The sequence below is a fragment of the Arachis stenosperma genome, chromosome 6, assembly GCF_014773155.1.
Source record: "Arachis stenosperma cultivar V10309 chromosome 6, arast.V10309.gnm1.PFL2, whole genome shotgun sequence".
Taxonomy (NCBI): Eukaryota; Viridiplantae; Streptophyta; class Magnoliopsida; order Fabales; family Fabaceae; genus Arachis; species Arachis stenosperma.
In genome coordinates, this window is record NC_080382.1 from 145,348,763 (window position 1) to 145,376,370 (window position 27,608).

The 27,608-nt window shown below is 39.0% G+C and overlaps 4 protein-coding genes across 4 annotated transcripts; 2 read left to right on the forward strand and 2 right to left on the reverse strand.

Annotated features, from left to right (window-relative positions):
- The first annotated feature begins 8,038 nt into the window (after positions 1-8,038).
- On the forward strand, positions 8,039-9,845 carry LOC130934933 (rust resistance kinase Lr10-like). The gene is made up of 2 exons (XM_057864451.1): positions 8,039-8,669; positions 8,773-9,845. Exons 1-2 carry the CDS (start codon positions 8,039-8,041, stop codon positions 9,843-9,845), a joined length of 1,704 nt encoding a protein of 567 aa, XP_057720434.1.
- A 1,585-nt stretch (positions 9,846-11,430) lies between these two features.
- LOC130934934 (rust resistance kinase Lr10-like) lies at positions 11,431-13,331 on the reverse strand. Its single transcript, XM_057864452.1, has 2 exons — positions 12,722-13,331; positions 11,431-12,527 (listed from the first exon to the last, which is right to left on the reverse strand). The coding sequence occupies exons 1-2, from the start codon at positions 13,329-13,331 to the stop codon at positions 11,431-11,433; spliced, it is 1,707 nt and encodes a 568-aa protein (XP_057720435.1).
- Positions 13,332-13,947: 616 nt separating this feature from the next.
- Positions 13,948-17,073, forward strand: LOC130934935 (LEAF RUST 10 DISEASE-RESISTANCE LOCUS RECEPTOR-LIKE PROTEIN KINASE-like 2.1). Its single transcript, XM_057864453.1, has 4 exons — positions 13,948-14,986; positions 15,081-15,113; positions 15,394-15,417; positions 15,806-17,073. Exons 1-4 carry the CDS (start codon positions 14,098-14,100, stop codon positions 17,071-17,073), a joined length of 2,214 nt encoding a protein of 737 aa, XP_057720436.1. The 5' UTR covers positions 13,948-14,097.
- Positions 17,074-18,207: 1,134 nt separating this feature from the next.
- On the reverse strand, positions 18,208-19,065 carry LOC130934936 (uncharacterized). Its single transcript, XM_057864454.1, has one exon. It carries the CDS (start codon positions 19,063-19,065, stop codon positions 18,208-18,210), a length of 858 nt encoding a protein of 285 aa, XP_057720437.1.
- Positions 19,066-27,608: the final 8,543 nt, after the last annotated feature.

Here is a 27,608-nt window from a genome sequence, read left to right on the forward strand (position 1 = left end):
GTTGAGCCTCTCTTACTGCGGGGTTCTCTTGAACTCTCTCGCGGGGTATTTCTCCTTCGCGCCTATCAGCTATCCTTTGGCTCCTTGGCCTTTGTCGAAGCGCTCCAAGTGGCGGAGAAACTGCCCTATTGGATTCAGCAGTATCAGGAGCACCAACAGTTCCACCACGTCTTTTCTTAGGTGGCATCTTCCACCTATCGAGTAAGTAGAGCGATTGAATCACCAACGACATATATATGGAGTTCGAAGACAATAGGACAGACAGAAAGAATTATGAGACCAAAAGATTAAGGACAACTTCCTATAGGCCTCTAGTAACATCACACTTTATGAAAATGGGCCGGCTTCCATTTGCACAATTGTGATCTTACTAAAGGACACTTGCTCCATATTACACAGGAAAACCTAAAGCTCTGATACCACTTTGTCATGACCCGAACCAAGCCATGACTGGCGCTCAAGGGACAAGTCCCTCAGCAAGCCAAACAACCAAATTTTCAGAAAAATGGACAGAATCTCCTCTGTTTCTAGGACCTTACCAACATAAATATTAACTCCCTATATTAATAATAAACCTCCATTTCCAAGACAACAACAACAACAACATACTCCAAATTATATCCACAACCAAATATATCCAAAATACGCATCATATATATATATATATATATATATATATATATATATATATATATATATCAAGTTGATAACTAGAGTATATAGTTAAAATCATAAGTCTTACATAACCAAATCATAATCACTACCTAAACAGTTCAAGATTCAAAATAACATAACCCACATGAGGATCCTGCCTGTGACATATGGAGCATTGACATAATCTAGATTTTTAGCAAAGGTTCCATTACATAATTACTTAGCCCTTGGAAAGAAGAAGGGCTCACCAAAATGACTAAGATCTACTGAGGGGCAGGTGGAATGGAACCTGGAATGACTCCTGTATCTGAAAAATATGGGAATATAATAGGGTGAGTTTTGCAACTCAGTGAGCAAACATTACATCTATAACCCACACGAGACAATACAGAGTTTACCTTGAAAATTATATTTCTTTTCAGAGATGAGGAATTCATATTAATTAATTATACAAACATTAGATAAATAGTTAAGCGGATGAACTGAAATGGGAGTTCTCGTTCCAGAAGTCAAATCAAATCAAATATTACACACCTAGGGCGGCTCCACCTCTAAGGGTAGCCCTTTCCTCTAGTGTGCCCGTACGGTATAACAGATCCAACGTGTGGCCTACACGTTAGGCTAGCAACGCCCCTGCTAGCTGAGGTCTGAGCCAGATGCATCTAGGTTAACGTCATAACCGCCGTTAACTACGGTTTTCTAGTCAGAGTCTCCCAAACCAATCCAAACCAAATCACTTATAAAAATCTCTAGTGCTTATAACATACTACTAAATTCCATAGCAAATCAATATATATAGGATTGCATACTAAAATTTAATTAAAATTTACATAAGGTCAAATAAGAAAACATTTATACTTTACAAAATATATAAATATCGTCTCGTGTGTATTTTTATAAAATTGTAAGTTTCACAAATCAATATTTATTTTCAAAAATTCAGAAATCACAATAATAAAATATTTTCAAACTCCAAAATTAATGATTCAACATAGATATTGATAATAATATATTTAAAAACAATTATAGATATAATATCCACTCACAACTTGATTCAAAAGAACCGGAAGCAACTCTGAGCGCGTCAACGAGCTACCAAATGATGTCCAATAAATCTACAACTCTAGAAATATGACAATAATGATATTTGTGAGCTACTAATATTGTCAATTAACATAATCTTACTCACCTTGACAAAAGCCCCAAATTTTCTAACCCTAATAACCCTAATTCGGATTTATACATACCCATAAATATATAGATGACAAAAATTGAGAATATGGCTAATTATTGAGTCAAAGAGTTACCTTGAAGCCTCAATAATAATTGGAACTCAAATTTGAATGCTTCCTTCACTCATTAGTATGAGCTTCTTGATTTGGGGTTGTGAAAAATAAAAATTTACTTTGGATCTAGATGATATATTAAAATAGAGATAAAATAAAAGGGTAAAATGAAATCTGGTGTGTTATGGTTGGATGAAGATTTTGAAATGAAGAAGATGGAATGGAAGAGGAGATGAAGGAAAAGAAAGGGTTTGGTTTTGATTTGTATGAAGGGAATGAAAATAAAAGAGAGAGGAGGGATCAGGGAAGGCTCGAGAGAATAAGGATGGGAAGGGGTTTAAGTGGGGGCATGTGCCACCCACGTGACTATGCACTTCTGTTTCCTTTTTTTTTTTCGTGGGTATAACATTTGCATGCATCTGACACGGTTGACATTTTTTCACAAATTCTGTGGCATCTTTCTGCAAGGTCGGCCAGTAGAATCCAGCTCGGATTACTTTTCTGGCTAGTGACCTTGCTCCAAGATGATTTTCGCAGATCCCGCTATGTACTTCCTCCAACACCTCGGTGGTTCTTGAGGTCGGTACGCATTTTAACAATGGTGTCGATATCCCTCTTCGGTAAAGGACATTTTTCACCAAAGTGTAATGCTGTGCTTCCCTTCGGATTCTTTTGGCTTCCTTTTCCTCCTTAGGGAGGATGTCGAATTTCAGATATTCGACTAAGGGATTCATCCATCCGAGGTTCAAACCGACTACTTCAAGTACCTCTTGCTTATCTTTTATTACTGAGGGTTCCTGGAGGGTTTCTTGGATCAGGCTTCTATTGTTCCCTCCTGGTTTGGTGCTTGCTAACTTGGATAGGGCATCTGCTCTGCTGTTCAGATCCCGAGTTATGTGTTTTACCTCGGTTTCTGCAAAGTGCCCAAGGTGCTCCAAAGTTTTTTCCAAGTACCTCTTCATATTAGGGTCCTTTGCCTGATATTCTCTGCTTATTTGGGAGGTCACCACCTGTGAGTCGCTGTATATCATCACTTTTGTAGCACCGACTTCTTCTGCTAATTTTAGCCCAGCAATCAAGGCTTCATATTCTGCCTGATTATTTGAGGCTGGGAATTCAAATTTTAGAGAAACCTCTATCTGGGTTCCTCTTTCATCTACCAATATTATGCCTGCGCCGCTTCCCGTTTTGTTGGAGGATCCGTCTACATAGAGCTCCCATGTAGTCGGCTTTTCCTATTGGTCCCCTGCGTATTCTGCTATGAAGTCGGCGAGGCATTGAGCTTTAATTGCTGTCCGAGTTTCATATCTTAGATCGAATTCGGAGAGCTCTATTGCCCATTGAACCATTCTCCCTGCAACATCCGTCTTTTGGAGGATTTGCTTCATGGGTTGGTTTGTGCGGACTCTTATTGTATGAGCCTGAAAGTAAGGTCGTAGCCTTCGTGAGGCTATCACTAAGGAGTAGGCAAACTTTTCAAGTTTGTGGTACCTTAGTTCAGGGCCTTGTAAGACCTTACTGATAAAGTAGACCGGGTGTTGTCCGACCTCGTCTTCTTTTATCAGGGCTGATGAGACAGCCCTGTTTGCTACGGATAAGTATAAAATGAGGTCTTTCCCTGGTACTGGTCGGGTCAAGATAGGAGGTTGGCTTAAAAACTTTTTGAACTCCTGGAATGCCTCCTCGCATTCAGGAGTCCATTGGAACTGGCATCCCTTTCTTAATAAGGAGAATAACGGAAGGGATTTTAGCGCCGATCCTGCCAAGAATCTGGAGAGGGCTGCAAGTCGGCCATTGAGCTGCTGGACTTCTCTCAAACAAGTCGGACTTTTCATTTCTAGGATGGCTCTACATTTATCGGGATTGGCCTCAATCCCTCTTTGTGTTAGCATAAATCCTAGAAATTTTCCTGCCTCCACCGCGAAGGCGCATTTTGCCGGATTTAGTCTCATCCCATGCAGCCTTATGGTGTCAAAGACTTGTGAGAGGTCGGATAAGAGGTCGACTTCTTTCTTGGTTTTTACTAACATGTCGTCGACGTATACTTCCATCAGGGTCCCCAGGTGAGAGGAAAACACTTTATTCATCAACCTTTGATATGTGGCTCCTGCATTCTTTAATCCGAATGGCATGACCACGTAGCAATAGTTAGCTCGAGGTGTGATGAATGATGTTTTCTCCTGGTCGGGCTCATACATCGGAATTTGATTATATCCCGAGTAGGCGTCCATGAATGACAAGTATTGGTACCCCGAGCTGGAGTCCACTAGGGTATCAATACTTGGTAGGGGATAAGGGTCCTTAGGACATGCCTTATTTAGGTCGGTATAGTCGACGCACATTCTCCATTTACCATTCTGTTTTTTGACTAGCACTACATTGGCTAGCCATGTTGGGTACTTGACCTCTCTAATAAAGCCGGCTTCCAGGAGCGCTTGTACTTGCTCTTCTACTATTAGGGCTCGTTCTGGGCCGAGCTTGCGTCTTCTTTGTTGTACAGGTCGGGATCCTGGATAAACCGAGAGTTTGTGGGACATGAGCTCGGGGTCAATCCCGGGCATGTCGGAGGCCTTCCAGGCGAAGAGGTCGGAATTATCTCTTAGGAGCTTAGTCAACCCTTGTTTTAGAGTTTCCCCTAGGTTGGCTCCTATATGAGTGTTTTTTCCTTCCTCTTTACCGACCTGTATCTCCTCGGTTTTTCCTCCCGGTTGTGGTCGCAGCTCTTCTTTGGCCTTTGCACCGCCGAGTTCTATTGTGTTAACTTCTCTGCCCTTTCCTCTTAGGTTTAGGCTTTCATTGTAGCACTTTCTTGCTAGCTTTTGATCTCCCTTTACCGTTGCTATTCCCGCTGAGGTCGGGAATTTCATGCAGAGGTGAGGGGTAGATACCACTGCTCCGAGTCGATTGAGGGTGGCTCTGCCGATTAGAGCATTATAAGCTGACCCCACATCGATGACTATGAAGTCTATACTCAGAGTCTTTGATTTTTTCCCTTTTCCAAAAGTGGTATGGAGGGGCAAAAATCCCAGTGGTTTTATTGGCGTGTCCCCTAATCCATACAGGGTGTCGGGGTAGGCCCTTAATTCTTTCTCATCTAACCCTAGCTTGTCGAAAGCAGGCTTGAAGAGAATGTCCGCCGAGCTTCCTTGGTCTACTAGGGTTCTGTGGAGATGGGCATTTGCTAGGATCATAGTTATTACCACTGGATCATCGTGTCCAGGGATTATTCCTTGCCCATCTTCTTTTGTGAATGAGATGGTGGGAAGGTCGGGTGACTCTTCCCCGACCTGGTAGACTCTTTTGAGATGTCTTTTGCGAGAGGATTTGGTGAGTCCTCCTCCCGCAAATCCTCCTGAGATCATATGGATATGTCTCTCTGGGGTCTGCGGTGGTGGGTCTCTTCTATCCATATCATCTCGCTTTCTCTTTCCGTGAATGTCCGACCTTTCTATGAGATATCTATCAAGCCGACCTTCTCTAGCCAGCTTTTCTATCACATTCTTAAGGTCGTAACAGTCGTTAGTGGAGTGACCATATATTTTATGGTACTCGCAGTAGTCGCTGCGGCTTCCCCCTTTTTTATTTTTAATGGGTCTAGGGGGTGGCAGTCTTTCAGTGTTGCAAATCTCTCTGTATACATCCACTTTAGAAACTTTCAGGGGAGTATAAGAGTGATATTTCCTTGGCCTTTCGAGACTGAGCTCTTCTCTTTTCTTGGTTTCCCTTTTCCTCTCTTTTGTCGAGGGAGGGGGCCCAGGTCGTCCACTCAGGTCTCTTAATTTGGCGTTTTCCTCCATGTTGATATACTTTTCAGCTCTCTCTTGTACATCACTTAGAGAAACGGGGTGCCTTTTAGATATGGACTATGAGAAGGGACCTTCTCTGAGCCCATTGACTAGCCCCATTATGACTGCCTCTGTGGGCAGGTCTTGGATCTCCAAACATGCTTTGTTGAATCTTTCCATATAGGCTCGTAAAGATTCTCCGACCTCCTGTTTTACTCCCAGGAGGCTCGGTGCATGTTTCACCTTGTCTTTTTGAATTGAGAACCTCATCAAAAACTTCCTTGAGAGGTCTTCAAAGCTAGTGATCGATCTCGGGGGAAGGCTGTCGAACCACTTCATCGCTGCTTTCGATAAGGTGGTCGGGAAAGCCTTGCATCGCGTAGCGTCGGAAGCATCAGCTAGGTACATCCAACTTTTAAAGTTGCTTAGGTGGTGCTTTGGATCCGTGGTTCCATCGTAGAGGTCCATATCAGGGCTTTTGAAGTTTCTCGGAACTTTTGCCCTCATTATGTCCTCGCTAAAAGGATCTTCTTCACCTAAGAGTGACTCTTCTTGTTCGTCGCGGGAGTTGTGATTCTTGAGGAAAGATTCCAGCTTTGAGAGTTTCCTTTCTAACTCTTTTCGCCGTTCCATCTCCTCTTTTAGATACTTCTCTGTTTCCTTTTGTCGCTCCCGCTCTTGTTCTAACTGCTCCAGGCGGCTGTGGACTAACCCCATTAGTTCGGTTACGTGGGATGGTCCGCCTTTTTCCGATTCTCGCTCGTCTGAGGGGTTTGCCTTCGGATTTTTTACCCCGGAGGTGCCTTCTCTCGGCTGATCGTTAACCTCTTGATGGAGGGTTAAGTCCACATTGTTATTACCTGCGTCCAGATTCTCTTCTTCGGAATCTGTTTCCGCATGGCCTTCCTCGTGGGATCTATCCGCCATCAATGGATGATCTCTCGGGTCCCCGGCAACGGCGCCAATGTTACGATGGGTAACCGGAGATTAATAAGATGGATGGCTTTGGTTGGCCCAATCGTCCGCGGATGGTGGCTTCCGAGCTGGTTTGCACGTTGGAACCTCCTTCCGACTTGTGCTCGTGAGTGAATGGGGGGTGGTACCTGCAAAGACACTCCGATGCCTAAGTTAGCAAGGGTTTGAGCAGGTCTAGAGAGTATTGGGCTTAGAGATACCTGAGGAGTGTCAGTGTACTTATAGTGGTGAGCCAATAACCACCGTTGGAGTAGTGCCGTATCTTTAGGATGTTAACCGTCCCATTATCTTAGGGAGGTTAAGATATGGCTTTATGAAGCGGTTAGAGAGATTTTAGGGGCGGTAACTCATTTGAATGAGTGCTTATCTGCCAGCTAATCTCATATCCGACTTCTTTAGAGTAAGTCGTAGTGAATACCGACTTCTTATGTGAAGGTCGGTGCTTAGCAAGGCTTAATCTATTGGATTAGGCCTTTTAGTTGGATCTGGGCCCTTAACATTGGGCCAGGGTATGAACAGTACTGAACACTTAAAAAGAATCAGAGCCACAAAATTATGTTTATGGATGAATTAGTATATTTTATGCTTATTATGATAGAAAATACTAACAAGAAACACTTTTTTTTATATGATTTTTGTTTATTTTTTATAATTATACTTTTTATTATTATATTTTTTAAAAAATTTTTTGAATAAAAAAAATAAATTAAATTTTTATAATTTGTTCTATTTTATTATCAAATAGAATATAAAAATATTAAATTCTGTGTGTCTGTCCTTTATATCTTGTTCTTAGTATCTTATCTTATCTCATTTTTAGAAACAAATGTAGTCTTAGTTATTAACTTAGTTTTTTTTAGTCTTGTAATCTAACAATATATTTTATCCTATACTTTTAAATATTGATGATTAACTGATTACCAAAACAATAAATTCTAATGATCATTTAGCATTTCTCTTAATTACAAAAAAAAAACTAAAAAAACAAACATACAAAAATATTAAATAATTATTATTTTTCTTTGTAAGTATCGTATATTTAAAAAAGAATAAATATCCAATAAATATTTTTTTAATTATCTTGTAATTGAATACATATTCAAAATTAATTAAAAATAATAGAAAAATTAATCTATCCAGTAAAAGAAATTCTTAAAGTTTTTAAAAAATAAAAATTTATTGATTAAGAAAACATCGGATCCAAAATTCTTTTAAGGGCTAATTGGAGTATTCACTCCTTAAAAAATTATTAACCCATCCTACAATCAATTTTTTATCATTTTGAACTTGGTTCATTTACAAAGCAAAGAAAACTTTGATTTCCCATTATCATTGACCATGGCAGCATTATTATTGATGCTGCTGCTGAATTTGAATCTGGACATGGGAATTTACCATGATGATCCCGTTCCATGTCCCGTGCGTCTCTACTGTTCGGAAGACGAAACCAATATCCTTGAGCTGCCTGCCTTTCCATCTTCAGTAAAACTCCCCGTCACTTGGATTAACTACACATTAAACATTTTACAAGTATATGATCCCAAACGCTGTTTTCCAGAACTCTTTCTCACACTCAATTATTCATCATTTTATCCTTTCCAATCGATTAAACAATCACTTGATTTCGATAGTTTTGATGATCCTCTATACCCAACAAACTGTACTTTCTTTGATTGCTCTTCAAGCGTGCCACCAAACATCCTCAGAGGCTACTACGAGGAACAAGATCTGTTATCTTGCCCGATTTTTATTGCTTTAGATGACGACAACATCATCGAGTCCAACCTTGTATTCTGCACAAAATTGACTCGTCATGTCTTGCCAATTTCCATATGTAACATACAGTGGAATTGGGAACCATTATACTTAGTATGGTCCACAGAAACTTTCAAGAGTGGATGCTTTGTTGCTTGCAACGTAGCCAACAAGGGCACTGAACACCATGAATCCATTCTTTTATCCCTTACAGGTAACAAACTTAAACTTGGATTAAACACCATTATGGTATATTTACTTGGAAAGTTCAATGTGTTTATAATGTTATGTAGGTGCAACTCTCCTTGTGCTAATAGTGGGTGTCATGTATCATATATATTGCTATTATAGAAACAAAGGAGAAGATCAACAAAGAGTTGAAACTTTTTTGAAGGACTACGAGGCATTAAACCCAGCAAGATTCTCTTATGCTGATATCAAGAGAATTACTAAGCAGTTTAAGGACAAGTTAGGTGAAGGAGCTCATGGAGCTGTCTACAAAGGTAAATTAACTAATCAAATTCTAGTTGCCGTCAAGATTCTTAATAAAACAGATGGAGATGGGACAGAATTCATAAATGAAGTGGGAACAATGGCCAAAATCCACCATGTTAATGTGGTTCGCTTGCTTGGCTACTGCGCCGAAGGATCTCACCGCGCTTTGGTTTATCAGTTCTTCCCCAATGGTAATCTGCAGAGCTTCATTACTCTGTCAAGTGACAAGGAAACCTTCTTTGGATGGAACAAGATGCATCAGATTGCTGTAGGCATAGCCAAAGGGATTGAATATCTTCACCAAGGCTGTGACCAAAGAATTCTGCATTTCGACATTAATCCTCGCAATGTCTTGTTAGATCAAAATTTCACTCCTAAAATTTCAGACTTCGGTTTAGCTAAGTTATGCTCCAAGAATCGAAGCACTGTGTCCATGACAGCAGCAAGGGGAACCTTAGGATACATGGCGCCTGAAGTTTTCTCTAGAAACTTCGGCAATGTGTCTTATAAATCTGATATCTACAGTTATGGAATGCTATTGCTTGAGATGGTTGGAGGAAGAAAAAATACGAATGCGAGTCAAGAAACATTTCAAGTTCTATATCCCAATTGGATACACAGTTTGCTTGAAGGAGATGACACGTATATTCCAATTGACGATGATGGAGATTTTAGAATTGCAAAAAAACTGGCAATAGTGGGACTATGGTGCATCCAGTGGCACCCGGTGCACCGTCCCTCCATGAAAAGTGTAGTTCAAATGCTTGAAGCAGAGGAAGATACGTTGAAAGTGCCTCCGAATCCTTTTGAATCTATAGCTGCGACTAGTTCAAGTGCAATTATTCCAGCAAGATTCTTGAATTTGGAATTGGAAGTTATTCCAGAAACAGACTAGTTTAATTGAGTTACTTTAGTTTGGACTATTTAAGATTCGTTAATTGATCTCTCTCTCTCTCTCTAAAATTCATCTCTTTCTCTATCTTTCTCTGTATTTATCTGAAATGGCCTCCATTCATATTTTAAAAGTGCAGTTATTTACAGTACAACTAAATAATTGTTCACGACTTTTACAACGCTAAGGTCAAGTAGACAGCAAGGCCTCTATTGAATATACCCTTGTTCTTATCTTTTTAATAGAAAATCAGAAATAGAGTGGTCAATTTGGATAGTGAATGCCGGCACAAATTAATTTTAAAATTGAATTGAATTTAGTGTAATTAACCAAAAACAGAATTTGGAGCTGAAATATGTGGATATAGAATTTCCATTTTTCATAGTGCGAGAAAATGAATCTATCACTTTGATTTGATCTGAAAAAAAAGTGCATTTTATATTCTACAAAAAAAAAAAGAAAGGCTTCTCACTGACTAGAAAAAAAAATTTCTTACAGATTGCAAAAAGGTTAAAAGAAAAAGAAAGGAATTCACTTAAAAAGGAATATTTTCGGATTTCACCCACGAATCACAACAAAACTATACACACAATTTTCAGCCGAATGCCGGAGTTACGTAAACTATTCCATATGCTACTTGCCAAATACCGTGTCGGACATATAAAAATATCATCTTATTTTATTTATTAATCAACAAGTTAACAAACCACTAGTTATCATATTGATAATCATTTCGTAATATTATATATAATTTAGAGTATAAGGCTATAAGCTACTTAAGAAATTGTCATTATAAAAGTGCTTAGTTTTCGTCAAGAATTTTAGACGTACAAAGAACAAGATGATAAGTCTACAATATGTGGCATCTAGAAGTTCAACCGAAATTGAGTATAGAGCCATAACAAATGCTGCTTATGTGAAGCTGTGTGGCTCACCAATTTGCTCAAGTTTATTGATATTACCATTGATTTTGCCATGTTGTTTTTGTGATAATATGCCGACCATTCAACTCGCTTCTAATCCTACTTTTTATAAAAGATCCCAATATATTAAAATAGATTGTCACTCTATAAGAGAAAAAGTTAAAACAGGCTTCATCAAAACAGCATGTACACACTCTATTCTTAATTTAAATCATTTATTTTTTCATCACCAAAGTCTCTGAACTAATATACAGCACATAAATTTAAATAAAAACAAAAGCAATAAAAAAAAATCACATCTGCAAGATATACTTGTCCTTTTACTTAACATAATAAGAAACAAGATCGTTAAAAAGCTAGGTCATGGATGGTAACATTTTTCTGAAGCAGCTCAACTGCGACCTCTGAAATCGACATATAGTTTCTATTGATGCATAACGGTTCGTCGGTTCCTAGCTTCATAATTGAAATAGATGTTACACATACTAATTAACGTGGCGTTCTATCAGGAGCTAAGCCACTTCTTTATATATATTTTTGTAGGTATTTTTTACCATACATAACAAAAAATTAAAAGGTGAAAAACAACTTTCTTTGATTACAACATCACACACATGCACACACACCAAGTGATAGTTAAATGTCTAATAATATGTTGAATCAAACTAGTCTGTTTCTGGGATTACTTCCAATTCCAAATTCAGACGTCTTGCTGGAATAATTGCACTTGAACTAGTCGCAGCTGCAGATTCAAAAGGATTCGGAGGCACTTTCAACTTGCTTTCCTCTCCTTCAAGCATTTGAACTACACTTTTCATGGACGGACGCTGAACCGGGTGCCACTGGATGCACCATAGTCCCACTATTGCCAGTTTCTTTGCAATTCTAAAATCTCCATCATCATCAATAGGAATATATGTATCATCTCCTTCAAGCAAATTATGTATCCAATTGGGATATAGAACTTGGAATGTTTCTTGACTCGCATTTGTATTTTTTCTTTCTCCAACCATCTCAAGCAATAACATCCCATAACTGTAGATATCAGATTTGTAAGATACATTGCCGAAATTTCTAGAGAAAACTTCAGGCGCCATGTAGCCTAAGGTTCCCCTAGCTGCAGTCATGGATACAGTACTTTGATTTTTGGAGCATAACTTAGCTAAACCGAAGTCTGAAATTTTTGGAGTGAAACTTTCATCTATCAGGACATTGTAAGGATTAATATCAAAATGCAGAATTCTTTGATCACAGCCTTGGTGAAGATATTCAATCCCTTTGGCTATGCCGAGAGCAATCTGATGCAACTTGTTCCATCCGAGAAAGCTTTCCTTGTCGCTGGACGAAGCAATGAAGCTCTGGAGATTACCATTGGGGAAGAAGTGATAAACTAAAGCGCGGTGAGATCCATCAGCACAATATCCAAGCAAGCGAACAACGTTGACATGGTGGATTTTGGCCATAGTTCCTACTTCATTTATGAACTCTGTCCCATCTCCGTCTGCATTATTGAGAATCTTGACAGCAACAAGAATTTGATTGGACAATTTACCTTTGTAGACAGCTCCATGAGCTCCTTCACCTAACTTGTCCTTAAACTGCTTAGTAATTCTCTTGATATCAGCATAAGAGAATCTGGTTGGGTTTAATGCCTCATAGTCCTTCAAAAAAGTTTGAACTCTTTGTTGATCTTCCCCTTTGTTTCTATAATAGCAATATATATAATACAAGGCAGCCAGTGTTGAGAACAGGAGAGCTGCACCTGCATGCCATTATAAACAAAATTCAATTTTGTAATACTAATACAATATTTTTGGGATAGGCATAGTTCTTGGCAATATACAATAGGGCGGAGTCCCTTGCTTTACTCTATCTATTCAAACATAAATGATATTCTATGAAGATAAAATAATAGTAATAGTAATAGTAATAGTAATAGTAATAGTATTGTCTCACCTATAACGGGTAAAATAATTGATTCATAGTATTGTGTCCCCTTGGGCATGTTGCAACCAACGAAGCATCCACTATGGAAATTTGTTTCCGACCACACCAAGTAGAATGAAAAATCCCTTATAAATTCGGCGTGCATTGGCAGAACCTGATGGGACAGTTTTCTGCAGCGCACAAGATTCGTGCTGACAATGCCGTCGTCATCGTCGGCCGCTTGAATCCGGCAAGGTAACGTGGTGTACTCGCTATTTGAAGGACAATGGAAGAAAGTAATGTTGGTGGGTTTAAGTGGGTAGTTTTCATCATAACCAGGGGCAGAGTAACCAAAATCTCTTCGAATGAATCGGAAAGGATAGAATGATGAATAATTGAGTTTGAGAAAGAGTTCTGACAAACAGATTCCGGCAGCATACACTTCTAGAGTTTTGGATTTGAAATTAATGTGACGGACGGGGAGTTTTACCGAGGATGAAACTCCAGGGAGCTCAAGAATATTGGTTTCATTTTTTGTACAGTACAGACGAACGGGACATTGAACAGGGTCACGGTGGCTAATTCCGATGTTGATGAGATTGAAATTGAGAAGCAGAAGCAGGATGAATAATGCTTCCATGGTCACTGTGGCAACTGGCAAGGAAGAATGTGAGTTTGAGAAATTACTTTGAATGTTTCTTTCCTTGGTTTTTGTATGTGTGAACTCATTGACTAATATAAAGTTGGAAAAGTCTAGGGGACGACTAGTTTTATTGAATTTTGGCCAAAATGTAACTAGAGAAATGTGAGTCATTAGATGAAATCTCACACTAATCTCACACCATCAAATCATTATTAATGGCTAGTTGATGACTAACAATCACAAAAATTGCTGCCCCTATAAAATTTACTCTAACATTAAATGGTTGGAATTGAACACGTTACCGACATGCTTATGCATTGGTTTCCAAGTCAATGGCAAAGAGGATTTTTCAAAAGTAGTTAGCTCATTGCTACTGAATACATGCTTGAAAATGGTATATGAGTTTGAATTGTTTACTCGAAAAATCTATTAGATGTTGATCCTCATTTCATAGTTGACTCTAATTTAAATTAATGTTCGCCCTTGAAATAACTGTTTTAGCTATACAATTTGTAACATTATTTGTATTCCTCTGAATTAAAAAAATATAAACTCTCTAATTTCAATTCATAACCTCCTGTATTTTCAAATCCCATTTCAGAATATCCTTGCTAAACATCCTTTAATTTACAAAAAAAAAGAGCTTCTAAACAATCGATTTCATAAATAATCTCACGAAATCCACCATCCCAAAAGTAAACCTCTCCAAATCAATATTAAAACAGTTTGGTCCTCACCGCAAGTTGCTAATTCATGATCAGTGATGAGCAGTAGGAAAGACTTCTGCTTCTCCCGCTTAAAGCTGCTGCTCCTGATTGTTACAGTTGCAGCAGCTGCTGATCATAACAGAACATGTACGCCCTCCGCATGCGGCAAAGTCACCACCATAACACATCCTTTCCGGCTGAGGGGCGACCCTGCAAGCTGTGGCGACCGGAGGTACGAGTTGTCTTGCGAGAATAACATCACCCTCTTATATCTTTTTCCCGGTAAAACCTACCATGTTGAGGCAATAAACTACAACAACTTCACGATCCGGCTTCTAGATCCAGCCATCTCAGAGAATGACTGTTCTACCCTTCCTCGCTATTCTTTATCCTTAACCAATTTCAGTACCTTTGGGGATGACTATTATTACAAAACAGTCGCCGAAGTCGGCACCGGAAAATACGAATTCCTTCAAGAACGAGTCTCCTTAAATGGCTCCACACCGGAGGAGAACGCAGTGAGAATGTTCGAGCACGTGGTGTTCTTGAACTGCACCAATCCGGTGAGGGACGATCCACGATACGTGAACACTGCTCCTTGCATTAAACAAGGCGGTAATAATGTTTATGCTGTTCTTGGAGACTTGGCGGTGGTTGAATTAAGAGATGATTGCCGTGTGAAGCTGATTGCAGCCTCATCGTTTCTTGTTCCACCGAGATTATATTATGATGATTCAGTGTTCATCGAACAGAACTTGGCATACTCTGAAATCCATAAGAAACTCAGTTACGGATTTGAACTTTCGTGGATGTATGAGTTTGCTTGTGAAGATAAATGCGGGATGAAGAATTTTTGCGTATTCAACGAAATCACTCAGAACATCACCTGTGGGGATCCGGATAATCCCGTCTGTGATTACACTTCACTGCTGAACTACAAATGTGGTAAGAAAATTAAAGTTGCAGATCTATCTATCACTGTTGTCTGATTATTTTCAAAATTAGAGAGCTAATAGATTTTTTAATTACTGTGATTTAGGAAACGTGTCAAAGCTACAAATAATTGCACAAGGTATGAATTTTATCCCTTAAGGCGACTACTTTTTGTACACTCATTGTAGATGTTAGAGTTTTTGAACAAGTGGGAGATTACAAACAGAACAATACAGAGCAAAAATCAGACCTAGATATGAATGAGAGGAGGAAGCAAGAGTTGGAAACTTTAAGTATAAAAGTTACAAATCTTGTTTGATGTCAAATTTAGGTGTCAAATGTGGAAACATGTGATATCTATATTAGTTTTTTTATTGCCTTCACCATGTTGCTAACTTTTCACTGATTCTTTTCGACAGATTTTGCATACGGAATTTTGAAAGGTAAGTTCTCATTCCTTACTATTTATGTACAATTGCATGGTGTAATTTTCCTATTTGTTTGGCATAAGTGTCATGAGGAGTATAAGAGAGATTTTAGTTATTTTTAGTTAACACTAAGAAAGCCTATTAGTAATATTAAATCATTTATAACTTGGGTTGGACTAGGTAAACAAATGAGGCAAATGATGAATTATCTTTTAAAGACTAATTTGTCAAACTTGTATTCTAGTCTTGTATGTTCTAAGACTCAAATGTCTTTATTCTTTTTACATCTACATATATTATATGTCAAATAATAAATTCCTTGTACATACTTTGAATAAAGTTTTATATGTGTTCGTTAGCAGCAAATATATTTGGATTGATCCATATTCTTATAATTACACAGGACTTCGCAAAGTGGTCAACATGGATAGTGGTGAACACTTCTCTAAAAGAGATGTAATACCTGTTGTTAAGGTTGGATTATTCATGGGATTGTTTCTGATGTCATACATAATCCTCAAATACTCAATAGGTGTCATGTTTTTCTTTGCATTGTTGATCTACACGTTTCGACGAAGGCATATATCAATCTATGAAAATATTGAGGATTTTCTACAAGGAAACACTCTCATGCCAATAAGATATTCATACAAAGAGATAAAGAAGATGACGAGAGGTTTTAAGGAAAAGCTCGGAGAAGGAGGATTTGGTGCAGTGTACAAAGGAAAACTACAAAGTGGGCCTTTTGTAGCCATAAAAATGTTGGGTAAAGCCAAAGCTAATGGCCAAGAATTTATCAGTGAAGTTGCTACCATTGGTAGAATACACCATGCAAATGTAGTAAGGTTGATTGGATTTTGTGTCGAGGGTTCAAAACGTGCTCTTATATATGAATTCATGCCAAATGGTTCACTGGATAAATATATATTTTCCAAAGAAGAAAGTGTATCTCTAACTTCCCAAAAGATGTTTGAGATATCTCTCGGAGTGGCACGCGGTATGGCTTATTTGCATGAAGGTTGTGACATGCAAATTTTGCATTTTGATATCAAGCCTCACAACATTCTTCTTGACGAGAATTTCATTCCTAAGGTCTCAGACTTTGGCCTCGCAAAACTATATCCTCTTGATAATAGTATTGTATCTTTGACGGCAGCAAGAGGAACGATTGGTTACATGGCCCCAGAACTGTTTTATCAAAATATTGGAGCAGTATCTTACAAGGCTGATGTCTATAGCTTTGGAATGCTTTTGATGGAAATAGCAAGTCAAAGAAGAAATTCGAATCCACATGCAGAGCATTCAAGTCAACTTTATTTTCCATTTTGGATATATGATCAGTTGGCTGCTGAGGAAAATGATGAGATTGAGATGGAAACTTTTGTGCATGAAGAAAGGAGTGAATTAGCAAAAAAGATGTTTATAATTGCATTGTGGTGCATACAACTGAAACCAAGTGATCGTCCCTCAATGAATAAAGTAGTGGAAATGTTAGAAGGAGATGTTGCAAGTATTGAAATGCCTCCAAAACCTTCATATTGTCCAAATGATGTGATTCAAAGAGATTCCGAAGTTGACTCATCAGGAGTAGATGCTTCAAATAATTCATATGTATCTTCAAGTTTTGAGGAGGAAAGTACATCCAATCCCTCGTTAAAGTTTTCTGCTTGATGACCAACATGGTTTACTTCTTTACAATCTTGTTTCTTAGTTATTAAGTAAAAGGACGAGTAAAGAGTAAAATTTTTAATGAAGTTGTACGTGTGTATGTGTGTGTTTGTTTAGTCAACATTATTCATTAATCAGAATTGTAAATCCAATATAATTATCATACATACATACAGCAATAAAGAGAACAAACCAAACTTACAATTATAACCAATGAAGATTATCCAACAAAAGAAACTCCAGCTCCGGACATTTTTACCCAAGTTGGATTTCCAATTATATATTGTAAGCCTTTGCTAACTTTTTACCCAATTCTCAACTTTTTAGTGCTGTTACTTGATCATATTATCATCATATCTTAGAATATGGTTTAATTTTCTATATACATTTAATTTTGAAAGATGACTTTAATTTAGAAAAAAGTCTAGGGACAACAACTTTTGTGTTTTGTGGTCAGTACTTAACCATCAAAAGAAAAATAAATGATCTTCTACTATTGGATGTAATTTCATACCATTAAAAATATTATTGCTGGCCAATTGATGGTTATTACAAAACACAAAAATTACTGACCCCTAACATTTCTCTTAATTTAGATGTATTCATAATTTATTTTATGTGTACTTATATAATTTAAATGTATTGTGAAAATTTAATATAATGTCCTTGTGTTCAGAGCACATTCAAAATAAATAAGTCTGTAACATATCTAAAATAACATAATAACACCTAAAATACTTTTTAAACACATTTAAAATCTGTTTGAATTCATCTAATACAAGTATCATTAAATATTTAAGCAACACCCACAATAAAAAATTCTATGTTTAAAAAAAAATATTTTTTCTTTTTACTTTTTGTTTTCGTTTTTTTTGCTTCCAGATTAAAAACATCGTATGCTTTTTGCAAAATTCTTCATTGTTTTTGTTTTCTTTGTTTCTTAGATTAAATGGTTTAGTATTTTTTTTAAAAGTTATAATTTCAAAAATTTTAATTAAATTCAATTTAAAATAATTGATATTTTAAAGTTTTGAAATTAATGTTTTGAATGTTAAAAGATAATTATTTTTGCCGATTGTAATTGGATACACGTGTAAAATTAGTGCATCAAATTTTTTTTTTATATGGAAATAATGTTTAGAGTTTAATTTTCTTACCGCATTCATTGAACGTTATTGGAGTGAAACAGCGATTCCCTCGGCAAGTGATGAGATTTGGAGAGGCTTCGTTGAAGAAGCAAGAACTCAGCTGGCCACAGGCAGATGAACAAGCACCGCCGATCATCCAAGAAAGATGAAATCCGTAACTGAGTTTTCTATGGATTTCAGCGTATGACAAGTTTTGGTAGATGAAGAATGAATCCTCCCACGATCTCGGTGGAACAACAAGAAAGGATGAGGCAGCAACCATCTTCACACGGCACTCATCTCTTAGTTCACCCACGTCCATGTCTCCAAGAACAGCATAAACATTGCCTCCTTCTTTAACGCAAGGGGCAGCATCCACGAATCGTGGATAATCCCTGATCGGATAGCTGCAGTTCAAAAAGATCACGTTCTCGAACATTCTTACTACATCATAACGAGTTCGTTCTTGAATAGTTCCATATGGTTCACTGTATTTGGGGATATCCATGTAGCCATAGCTGTCACTGAAATTTCTAGCGGACAAAGAATATCGGGGAAGGGTGGAGCAGTCATTCCCTGAGTCTGAGATGGCGGGATCTACAAGCCGGATCGTGAAGTTATTGTAGTTTATTGCCTGCAGTTGGTAGCTTATACCGGGGAAAAGATATAACAGCGTCCTGTTATTCTCACAAGACAACTCGTACCTGGAATCCCCACAGCTTGCGGGATCATCCTTGAGCCGGAAAGGATGTTTTATGTTGGTGATTTTGCCGCAAGAGGAAGGCCTACATGCTCCTCCATTGCAACAAGTTTGAAAGAGCAACTGTAAGAGTAGTAGTGAACACCACGAGCCTTTCCCTCTGCTCATCTAGGAATGCCTAAATGAAAACGGAAATCTACTTTGTTCAACACTATGGTGGATTATTTTGGGATAAACAATTAAGACTCCGTTAAAGTTTAACTTTAATTGAAGACAAATGTTGATTACATTAGAATTTATTATTTTTGGCATTAGTACTTGTTACGATGGGTAACCGGAGATTAATAAGATAGATGGCTTTGGTTGGCCCAATCGTCCGCGGATGGTGGCTTCCGAGCTGGTTTGCACATTGGAACCTCCTTCCGACTTGTGCTCGTGAGTGAATGGGGGGTGGTACCTGCAAAGACACTCCGATACCTAAGTTAGCAAGGGTTTGAGCAGGTCTAGAGAGTATTGGGCTTAGAGATACCTGAGGAGTGTCAGTGTACTTATAGTGGTGAGCCAATAACCACCGTTGGAGTAGTGCCGTATCTTTAAGATGTTAACCGTCCCATTATCTTAGGGAGGTTAAGATATGGCTTTATGAAGCGGTTAGAGAGATTTTAGGGGCGGTTACTCATTTGAATGAGTGCTTATCTGCCAGCTAATCTCATATCCGACTTCTTTAGAGCAAGTCGTAGTGAATACCGACTTCTTATGTGAAGGTCGGTGCTTAGCAAGGCTTAATCTATTGGATTAGGCCTTTTAGTTGGATCTGGGCCCTTAACATTGGGCCAGGGTATGAACAGTGCCCCTACTTGAGCCCAAGATCTCTTTAAGGCTTGGGTTCAAGTATTTAACTCGGGTTCGTAGCCGACTTTCACGGGTTTTGAAACCGACGTGATTTTCGCGACCTTTTGTTTCTGACAGTTACATCAATTCAAGCGTCGTGTCCGTTGGGGAAGCATTTAGGGATTGAGGGCTTTGGTAACGGTGCAATCTCATTAATGACTGCTTCGCTTTTACCATTATGCCCCTTAGTATGTTTATAAATACTTTCCCTCTCTTTCCTTCTTCCGTTTCTGCAATCTTTCAAACTTCTTTTCTCCTTGTTCGTGCTGTATTCTTGTGCTTGAAGATTTCTGCTTTTCCCAACCTTCATTTCTCGGATAAAGGTTAGTGTTCATTTTTTCCTGTCATGCCTTTATGTTTGCACGCTTTTGGTTTTTGTGGGTGGATAGGTTGGTCTGTAGATTCCGGTTTCGCATCCCTCCCCTTTAGGGACCGTGTTTTTTTATTTTCTTTTCCCTTTTTCTTTTTGTAGGTTTCTGTCACCTTTCATTATATAAAGAAAAATGGCCTCTGTAGATGTTCTTTCTCAGTGGGTTGATGACACTGTCCTTGGGGAGGAACCCTTGGTCGATGCTGAGTTTATCACTCATCTTCGTACTCATCACAGGCTTTGTACTTCGGAGGAGGACGAGCCAAAATATGAGTTGATAGTCCCGAGTCCAGAGGACCGGGTTTGTTTTGGGAGGGCCGATGAGGCGGCTCCTCATTTTTTCTTTATGTATGAATGTATGATCACCCGCTTGGGTGTTTTTCTTCCTTTTTCGGATTTTGAAATATCTGTCTTGCACCACTGTCGAGTTGCACCTACCCAACTTCACCCTAATTCTTGGGGTTTTCTGAAAATCTATCAGTTTGTTAGCCACGCTTTGGACTTTCCGACCTCTTTGAGGATTTTCTTTTATCTCTTTCATATGACTAAGCCCTTTAGTGGGCTAAATAACAAACAACAATGGGTGTCTTTTTGAGCCATACAAGGTCGGAGAATTTTCACCCTTTTTGACGAATCCTTTCACGATTTCAAAAATTATTTCTTCAAAGTGCAAGCTGTAGAGGGTCACCACCCCTTTTTCCTGGATGAGCATTCCTCCCCTCGCTTTCCCCTTTATTGGTTGGCGGCCTCCCCTTGTGAGAAGTATGGTCTAGATGACCTTGACGAGGTGGAGGCGGCTATTGTGGGGTTTTTCCGAGAAGCGTGGGGGAGGGCCCCGTATTTAGATACGAGGAAATTTCTCCAGGGGACACCGACTTTTATTCGGTCACAACTAGGTAGTGCATGCATCCCTCATTTCCGACTTGTTTCTGCCGGTTTGAGTTTTACCGACTTGTAACTTTTGCTAGTTGTTTCTTTTGTAGATATGGCAAGGAAGAATGCTCAGGAATCTTACCAAAGAGTTCAGGAGGCTAAGGCAAAGTCCCGGGCCAGGTCTGGTGGTGCCAGGGCGATCGCCTCTCCTCCTCCTCCTCCTCCTCCTCCTAAGAACGTGGGTACTCCCTCTCAGCCCATTATAATTTCCTCTTCAACTTTGTCCCGGCCACTCCCTTCTGCCCAACTTCTTTCCGAGCCAGAGAAGAAGAAGCGCAAGACTTCAGAGTCTGGCTCTTCTTTTGATGGTGGGGTTAAGGCGGATGCTCTTGCATTCGTCCGAAAGAACATCTATCCTTATATAAGTATGGATGATGTTTCTGTTCGAAACCACCTCACCACCATGGCCGAGGAGAGTTTTAGGGCAGCAGGTGTTTGTGGCAAACTTTTAGATCTTTTTGAGAAGACTCCCCTCAGCTCTTTGGGGATAACCTCGAAGGTTGAGGAGTTGGAGGGGAGGCTTCTTGCTTTCCAAGACCAAGAGAGGGAGTTAAAGGAGGAGGTGGCTAAGTTGAGGGAGGAGAGGATTTGCTGCGGGCCCAATGTACTATGGAGGCAAATTTGAGGAAGACAGCATAGGATAGTTACCAAAGTTTATTTCAGGATCTTGTGGCTGTGAGGAAGGATTTGCTGAATTCTCGGAACGCGTACGCCGAGTTGGAGGACTCTATTGCTGATGGTGCCGAGGAGTCTTGGAGAATTTTCCTGGAGCAAGTCAGAGTTATCGCTCCCGACTTGGACCTTTCTCCTTTACACCCTGATAAAGTCGTCATTGATGGTGCTATCGTGGATCCTCCTGCCCCCGAGGTTGTTTCTGAGTCAGATTTGAAGACTCGGGGGCAGAGGATTATCGAGTCTCCTCCTCGTCCCAAAGACGCTCCGAGTTCTTCAGTTGTTCCTCCGACTTCCTCTTCAGCTTCTCTTCCTGGTCCTGGTGGTGCTCCTCCTGGCTCTGGTGGTGGTGATCCGTCTACTCCTCTGCAGAAGTAACTTATTTTTTTATGGCTATATGGGGGCTCGGCCTGTGAGTCCCCCCTTTTTAAAACTTATTTACATGTTGTTTGGTGATGCTTGAACAATCTCTTTTGGCCTTTTAAGGCCGTTAACAAAATATTTTGGCAAGTGCCCTTTTTGAATAAGGGTTTTAGATTAGCAAAATAAATACCCTTTTTTGGATAAGGGTTTAAGTTACCTTGTGCGTGTATGCTTTTCTACTTTTCTGAATTCCCCTTGACTTTTTCTTGAAAACCTTTCTTTTTGGCTTGTTTGTTTTTCGGAGCTTTTCGTTTAAGGACTTTTGGGGCATCCTTTAAACTTCTTCCTAGGTTTTCCTATCTCTTTTTGTTATTCCTCATAATCAACTTTTGTTTTAGCGAGTTCCTATGACTTAGGTTATTTTTTGCGATGCGTTTTTCTTCTACTCGGTTCTACACTCCGATTTATGGATCGGTGTGTTCTCGAGCTTTCCTACTCGGAATATTGTTCCGACTTATGAGTCAGATTTGTTTCCGAGTTTTCACGATCGACTCATATAACCTCTTTACACCGACTTGTACCTCGTCGTTTTATCCTGACGACCATCTAGGTCGGTTCATGGGATTTTCACGCTTTGTCGAGCTTAAGTCGGCGCGTTTCGTAGAAAGACTTAGAAAAATAAAGAAGGATATTATAAGAGATATTATGAATGAAAAAGATCTTTATTGATTGGGGAGGTACCTTCTTTTGCTACTAAGGGTCTTAATAGCCTATTTTCCCTTAGTCTCTACTATGATGCCTCGTTAAAAACCCTTCTCCAGAAAAAACCCTTTTGGGAAAAAATCATGAAGTTGGGAAAAGAGTACATCAGGGAGTAGAGTTCGCTTTTAACTGTAGTACCTTTTCATGTTACAAGCATGCCACGACCTTGGTAGCTCAGTGCCGTTCAGGTCGGTTACTTTATAATAACCTTTTCCTAAAACTTCATTGACTTTGTATGGTCCCTTCCAATTTGCGGCGAGCTTTCCTTCTCCCGATTTGTTGACTCCAATGTCGTTTCTGATTAAGACCAAATCATCTGGAGCAAATGTTCTTCGAATGACTTTTTTGTTGTACCTTGTAGTCATTCTTTGCTTCAACGCCGCTTCTCTTATCTGGGCACCTTCTCGGACTTCGGGGAGCAAGTCGAGCTCTTCTTTGTGTCCCTGTATATTTCCGACCTCGTCATGGAGAATTACCCTTGGGCTTTGCTCATTGATTTCTATTGGAATCATGGCTTCCACGCCATAGACTAGTCGGAAAGGTGTTTCTCCCGTGGCGGATTGGGGTGTTGTCCTGTAGGCCCATAGTACTTGAGGGAGCTCTTCAGCCCAAGCTCCTTTTGCTTCTTGTAATCTCTTCTTTAGTCCTACCAGTATGATTTTGTTGGCTGCCTCGGCTTGCCCATTGGCTTGTGGGTGTTCTACCGAGGTAAACTGATGCTTAATTTTTATACTGGCCACTAAGCTTCTGAAGGTAGCATCGGTGAATTGGGTTCCATTATCCGTAGTGATGGAATAAGGTATCCCATATCTTGTGATGATATTTTTGTAGAGAAACCTGCGACTTCTTTGAGCGGTGATAGTGGCTAATGGTTCTGCTTCTATCCACTTTGTGAAGTAATCTATTCCCACGATCAAATATTTGACTTGTCCTGGCTCTTGGGGAAAAGGACCTAATAAATCCATTCCCCATTTTGCAAAAGGCCATGGAGAAGTGATACTAATGAGCTCTTCTGGTGGAGCCACGTGGAAATTTGCTGTCATGACCCGAACCAAGCCATGACTGGCGCTCAAGGGACAAGTCCCTCAGCAAGCCAAACGACCAAATTTTCAGAAAAACGGACAGAATCTCCTCTGTTTCTAGGACCTTACCAACATAAATATTAACTCCCTGTATTAATAATAAACCTCCATTTCCAAGACAACAACAACAACAACATACTCCAAATTATATCCACAACCAAATATATCCAAAATCATCATATATATATATATATCAAGTTGATAACTAGAGTATATAGTTAAAATCATAAGTCTTACATAACCAAATCATAATCACTACCTAAACAGTTCAAGATTCAAAATAACATAACCCACATGAGGATCCTGCCTGTGACATATGGAGCATTGACATAATCTAGATTTTTAGCAAAGGTTCCATTACATAATTACTTAACCCTTGGAAAGAAGAAGGGCTCACCAAAATGACTAAGATCTACTGAGGGGCAGTGGAATGGAACCTGGAATGACTCCTGTATCTGAAAAATATGGGAATATAATAGGGTGAGTTTTGCAACTCAGTGAGCAAACATTACATCTATAACCCACACGAGACAATACAGAGTTTACCTTGAAAATTATATTTCTTTTCAGAGATGAGGAATTCATATTAATTAATTATACAAACATTAGATAAATAGTTAAGCGGATGAACTGAAATGGGAGTTCTCGTTCCAGAAGTCAAATCAAATCAAATATTACACACCTAGGGCGGCTCCACCTCTAAGGGTAGCCCTTTCCTCTAGTGTGCCCGTACGGTATAACAGATCCAACGTGTGGCCTACACGTTAGGCTAGCAACGCCCCTGCTAGCTGAGGTCTGAGCCAGATGCATCTAGGTTAACGTCATAACCGCCGTTAACTACGGTTTTCTAGTCAGAGTCTCCCAAACCAATCCAAACCAAATCACTTATAAAAATCTCTAGTGCTTATAACATACTACTAAATTCCATAGCAAATCAATATATATAGGATTGCATACTAAAATTTAATTAAAATTTACATAAGGTCAAATAAGAAAACATTTATACTTTACAAAATATATAAATATCGTCTCGTGTGTATTTTTATAAAATTGTAAGTTTCACAAATCAATATTTATTTTCAAAAATTCAGAAATCACAATAATAAAATATTTTCAAACTCCAAAATTAATGATTCAACATAGATATTGATAATAATATATTTAAAAACAATTATAGATATAATATCCACTCACAACTTGATTCAAAAGAACCGGAAGCAACTCTGAGCGCGTCAACGAGCTACCAAATGATGTCCAATAATTCTACAACTCTAGAAATATGACAATAATGATATTTGTGAGCTACTAATATTGTCAATTAACATAATCTTACTCACCTTGACAAAAGCCCCAAATTTTCTAACCCTAATAACCCTAATTCGGATTTATACATACCCATAAATATATAGATGACAAAAATTGGGAATATGGCTAATTATTGAGTCAAAGAGTTACCTTGAAGCCTCAATAATAATTGAAACTCAAATTTGAATGCTTCCTTCACTCATTAGTATGAGCTTCTTGATTTGGGGTTGTGAAAAATAAAAATTTACTTTGGATCTAGATGATATATTAAAATAGAGATAAAATAAAAGGGTAAAATGAAATCTGGTGTGTTGTGGTTGGATGAAGATTTTGAAATGAAGAAGATGGAATGGAAGAGGAGATGAAGGAAAAGAAAGGGTTTGGTTTTGATTTGTATGAAGGGAATGAAAATAAAAGAGAGAGGGAGGGATCAGGGAAGGCTCGAGAGAATAAGGATGGGAAGGGGTTTAAGTGGGGGCATGTGCCACCCACGTGACTATGCACTTCTGTTTCCTTTTTTTTTTTTTCGTGGGTATAACATTCTCTCCCCTTAAAAAAATTCGGTCCCCGAATTTTGAACTTATATACTACGATAGATGTAATTATTACCTTCAGACTCAAATAAATATGGATATTTGTCGCGCATGGTATCCTCCACTTCCCAAGTTGCTTCTTCTACCGAATAATTCTTCCAAACAACTTTCACAGATGCTATCTCTTTAGAACGTAGTTTCTTTACTTGGCGATCAACTATAGCCACTGGTTCCTCTTCAAATGATAAATCCTCCTGTAGCTCTATGGCTTGTGGTGCAAGCACATGAGATGGGTCGGGAAGGTATTTGCGCAACATTGATACATGAAAGACTGGATGAATCATAGACAACTCAGGCGGCAATGCCAAGCGGTAAGCAACTGCACCTATTCTGTCCAGTATCTCAAATGGACCAATGTATCGAGGACTAAGCTTGCCTCTTTTCCCAAACCTCATCACTCCCTTCATAGGCGACACTCTCAGAAATACCTGATCACCCACTGAAAACTCTAAGTTACGCCTTCTGTTATCAACATAAGCCTTCTGCCTACTCTGAGCTGCTAATAAACGTTCTCTTATTATGCGAACCTTCTCAACCGCATCTTGTATCAAATTTGGCCCTAAAAGCTTAACCTCACCAACCTCAAACCACCCAATAGGTGACCTGCATCTTCTCCCATAAAGAGCCTCAAATGGTGCCATTTGAATGCTGGCTTGATAACTATTATTATAAGAGAACTCGATCAAAGGTAGATAGCTGTCCCAATTCCCACCAAAATCTAGAACACAACACCTTAACATGTCTTCCAATATCTGGATCGTCCTCTCTGATTGCCCATCGGTTTGAGGGTGAAAAGCTGTGCTAAGATCTAGACGAGTTCCTAACGCTTTTTGAAAAGATTTCCAAAAATGAGAGGTGAACTGGGGCCCGCGATCTGAAATAATGGACACTGGAATTCCATGTAGCTTAACTATCTCATCAACATAAAGTTGAGCATACCGAGCTGCACTGAAAGTTGTTTTCACCGGAAGAAAGTGAGCTGATTTCGTCATTCTATCCACAATTACCCAAATTGAATCAAAACCTTTAAAACTACGAGGTAAACCTGTTACAAAATCCATTGTAATCCTTTCCCACTTCCATTCAGGTATCTCAATCTGTTGTAATAACCCAGCAGGTCTTTGATGTTCAGCTTTAACTTGTTGGCAAGTTAAGCAATGAGAAACAAAAACTCCTATGTCTTTCTTCATGCCTTCCCACCAAAACAATTGTTTCAAATCTTGATACATCTTATTGGAGCCTGGATGAACGGTATACTTAGAATTGTGAGCCTCCTCCAAAATAGCTTTCTTCAAGTCGGGGTTATCTGGCACACATAAGCGTTGACCACAACGCAAAACATCTTGATCAAGAGAAAAGTCTGAGTTCCTCCCATTGCGAACATCTTCCATAAGCTTTCTTAGTTTCTGATCATCACTTTGTGCAACCTTGATCTGTTCTATCAGGGAAGATTGGGTTCGAACATGTGCTAAGAAAACTCCTGATTCTCCAAGATCAAATTGAATTCCACTGGCCTCCAATTGATGGACTTCTTCAACAATTGGTCTCCTTCCAAGAGTGATATGGGCCAAGCTACCCATAGATTTCCTACTGAGGGCATCTGCTACAACATTTGCCTTTCCAGGATGATACAAAATGGTACAATCATAATCTTTTAACAACTCCATCCATCTCCGTTGCCTTAAATTTAAATCCTTTTGTTGGAATATATACTTCAAACTCTTGTGATCCGTATAGATC

What these genes read in the sequence shown, in the direction of transcription:
- LOC130934935 (XM_057864453.1), top strand. Translation starts at nt 14,098, where the DNA reads ATGAGCAGTAGGAAAGACTTCTGCTTCTCCCGCTTAAAGCTGCTGCTC. An exon ending in GCTACAAATAATTGCACAAG is followed by an intron (nt 15,114 to 15,393) that starts GTATGAATTTTA and finishes TCTTTTCGACAG; the next exon opens with ATTTTGCATACGGAATTTTG. An exon ending in TGCATACGGAATTTTGAAAG is followed by an intron (nt 15,418 to 15,805) that starts GTAAGTTCTCAT and finishes ATAATTACACAG; the next exon opens with GACTTCGCAAAGTGGTCAAC.
- LOC130934936 (XM_057864454.1), bottom strand. Translation starts at nt 19,065, where the DNA reads ATGAGCAGAGGGAAAGGCTCGTGGTGTTCACTACTACTCTTACAGTTG.
- LOC130934934 (XM_057864452.1), bottom strand. Translation starts at nt 13,331, where the DNA reads ATGGAAGCATTATTCATCCTGCTTCTGCTTCTCAATTTCAATCTCATC. An exon ending in AATTATTTTACCCGTTATAG is followed by an intron (nt 12,528 to 12,721) that starts GTGAGACAATAC and finishes AATGGCATGCAG; the next exon opens with GTGCAGCTCTCCTGTTCTCA.
- LOC130934933 (XM_057864451.1), top strand. Translation starts at nt 8,039, where the DNA reads ATGGCAGCATTATTATTGATGCTGCTGCTGAATTTGAATCTGGACATG. An exon ending in CATTCTTTTATCCCTTACAG is followed by an intron (nt 8,670 to 8,772) that starts GTAACAAACTTA and finishes TTGTGCTAATAG; the next exon opens with TGGGTGTCATGTATCATATA.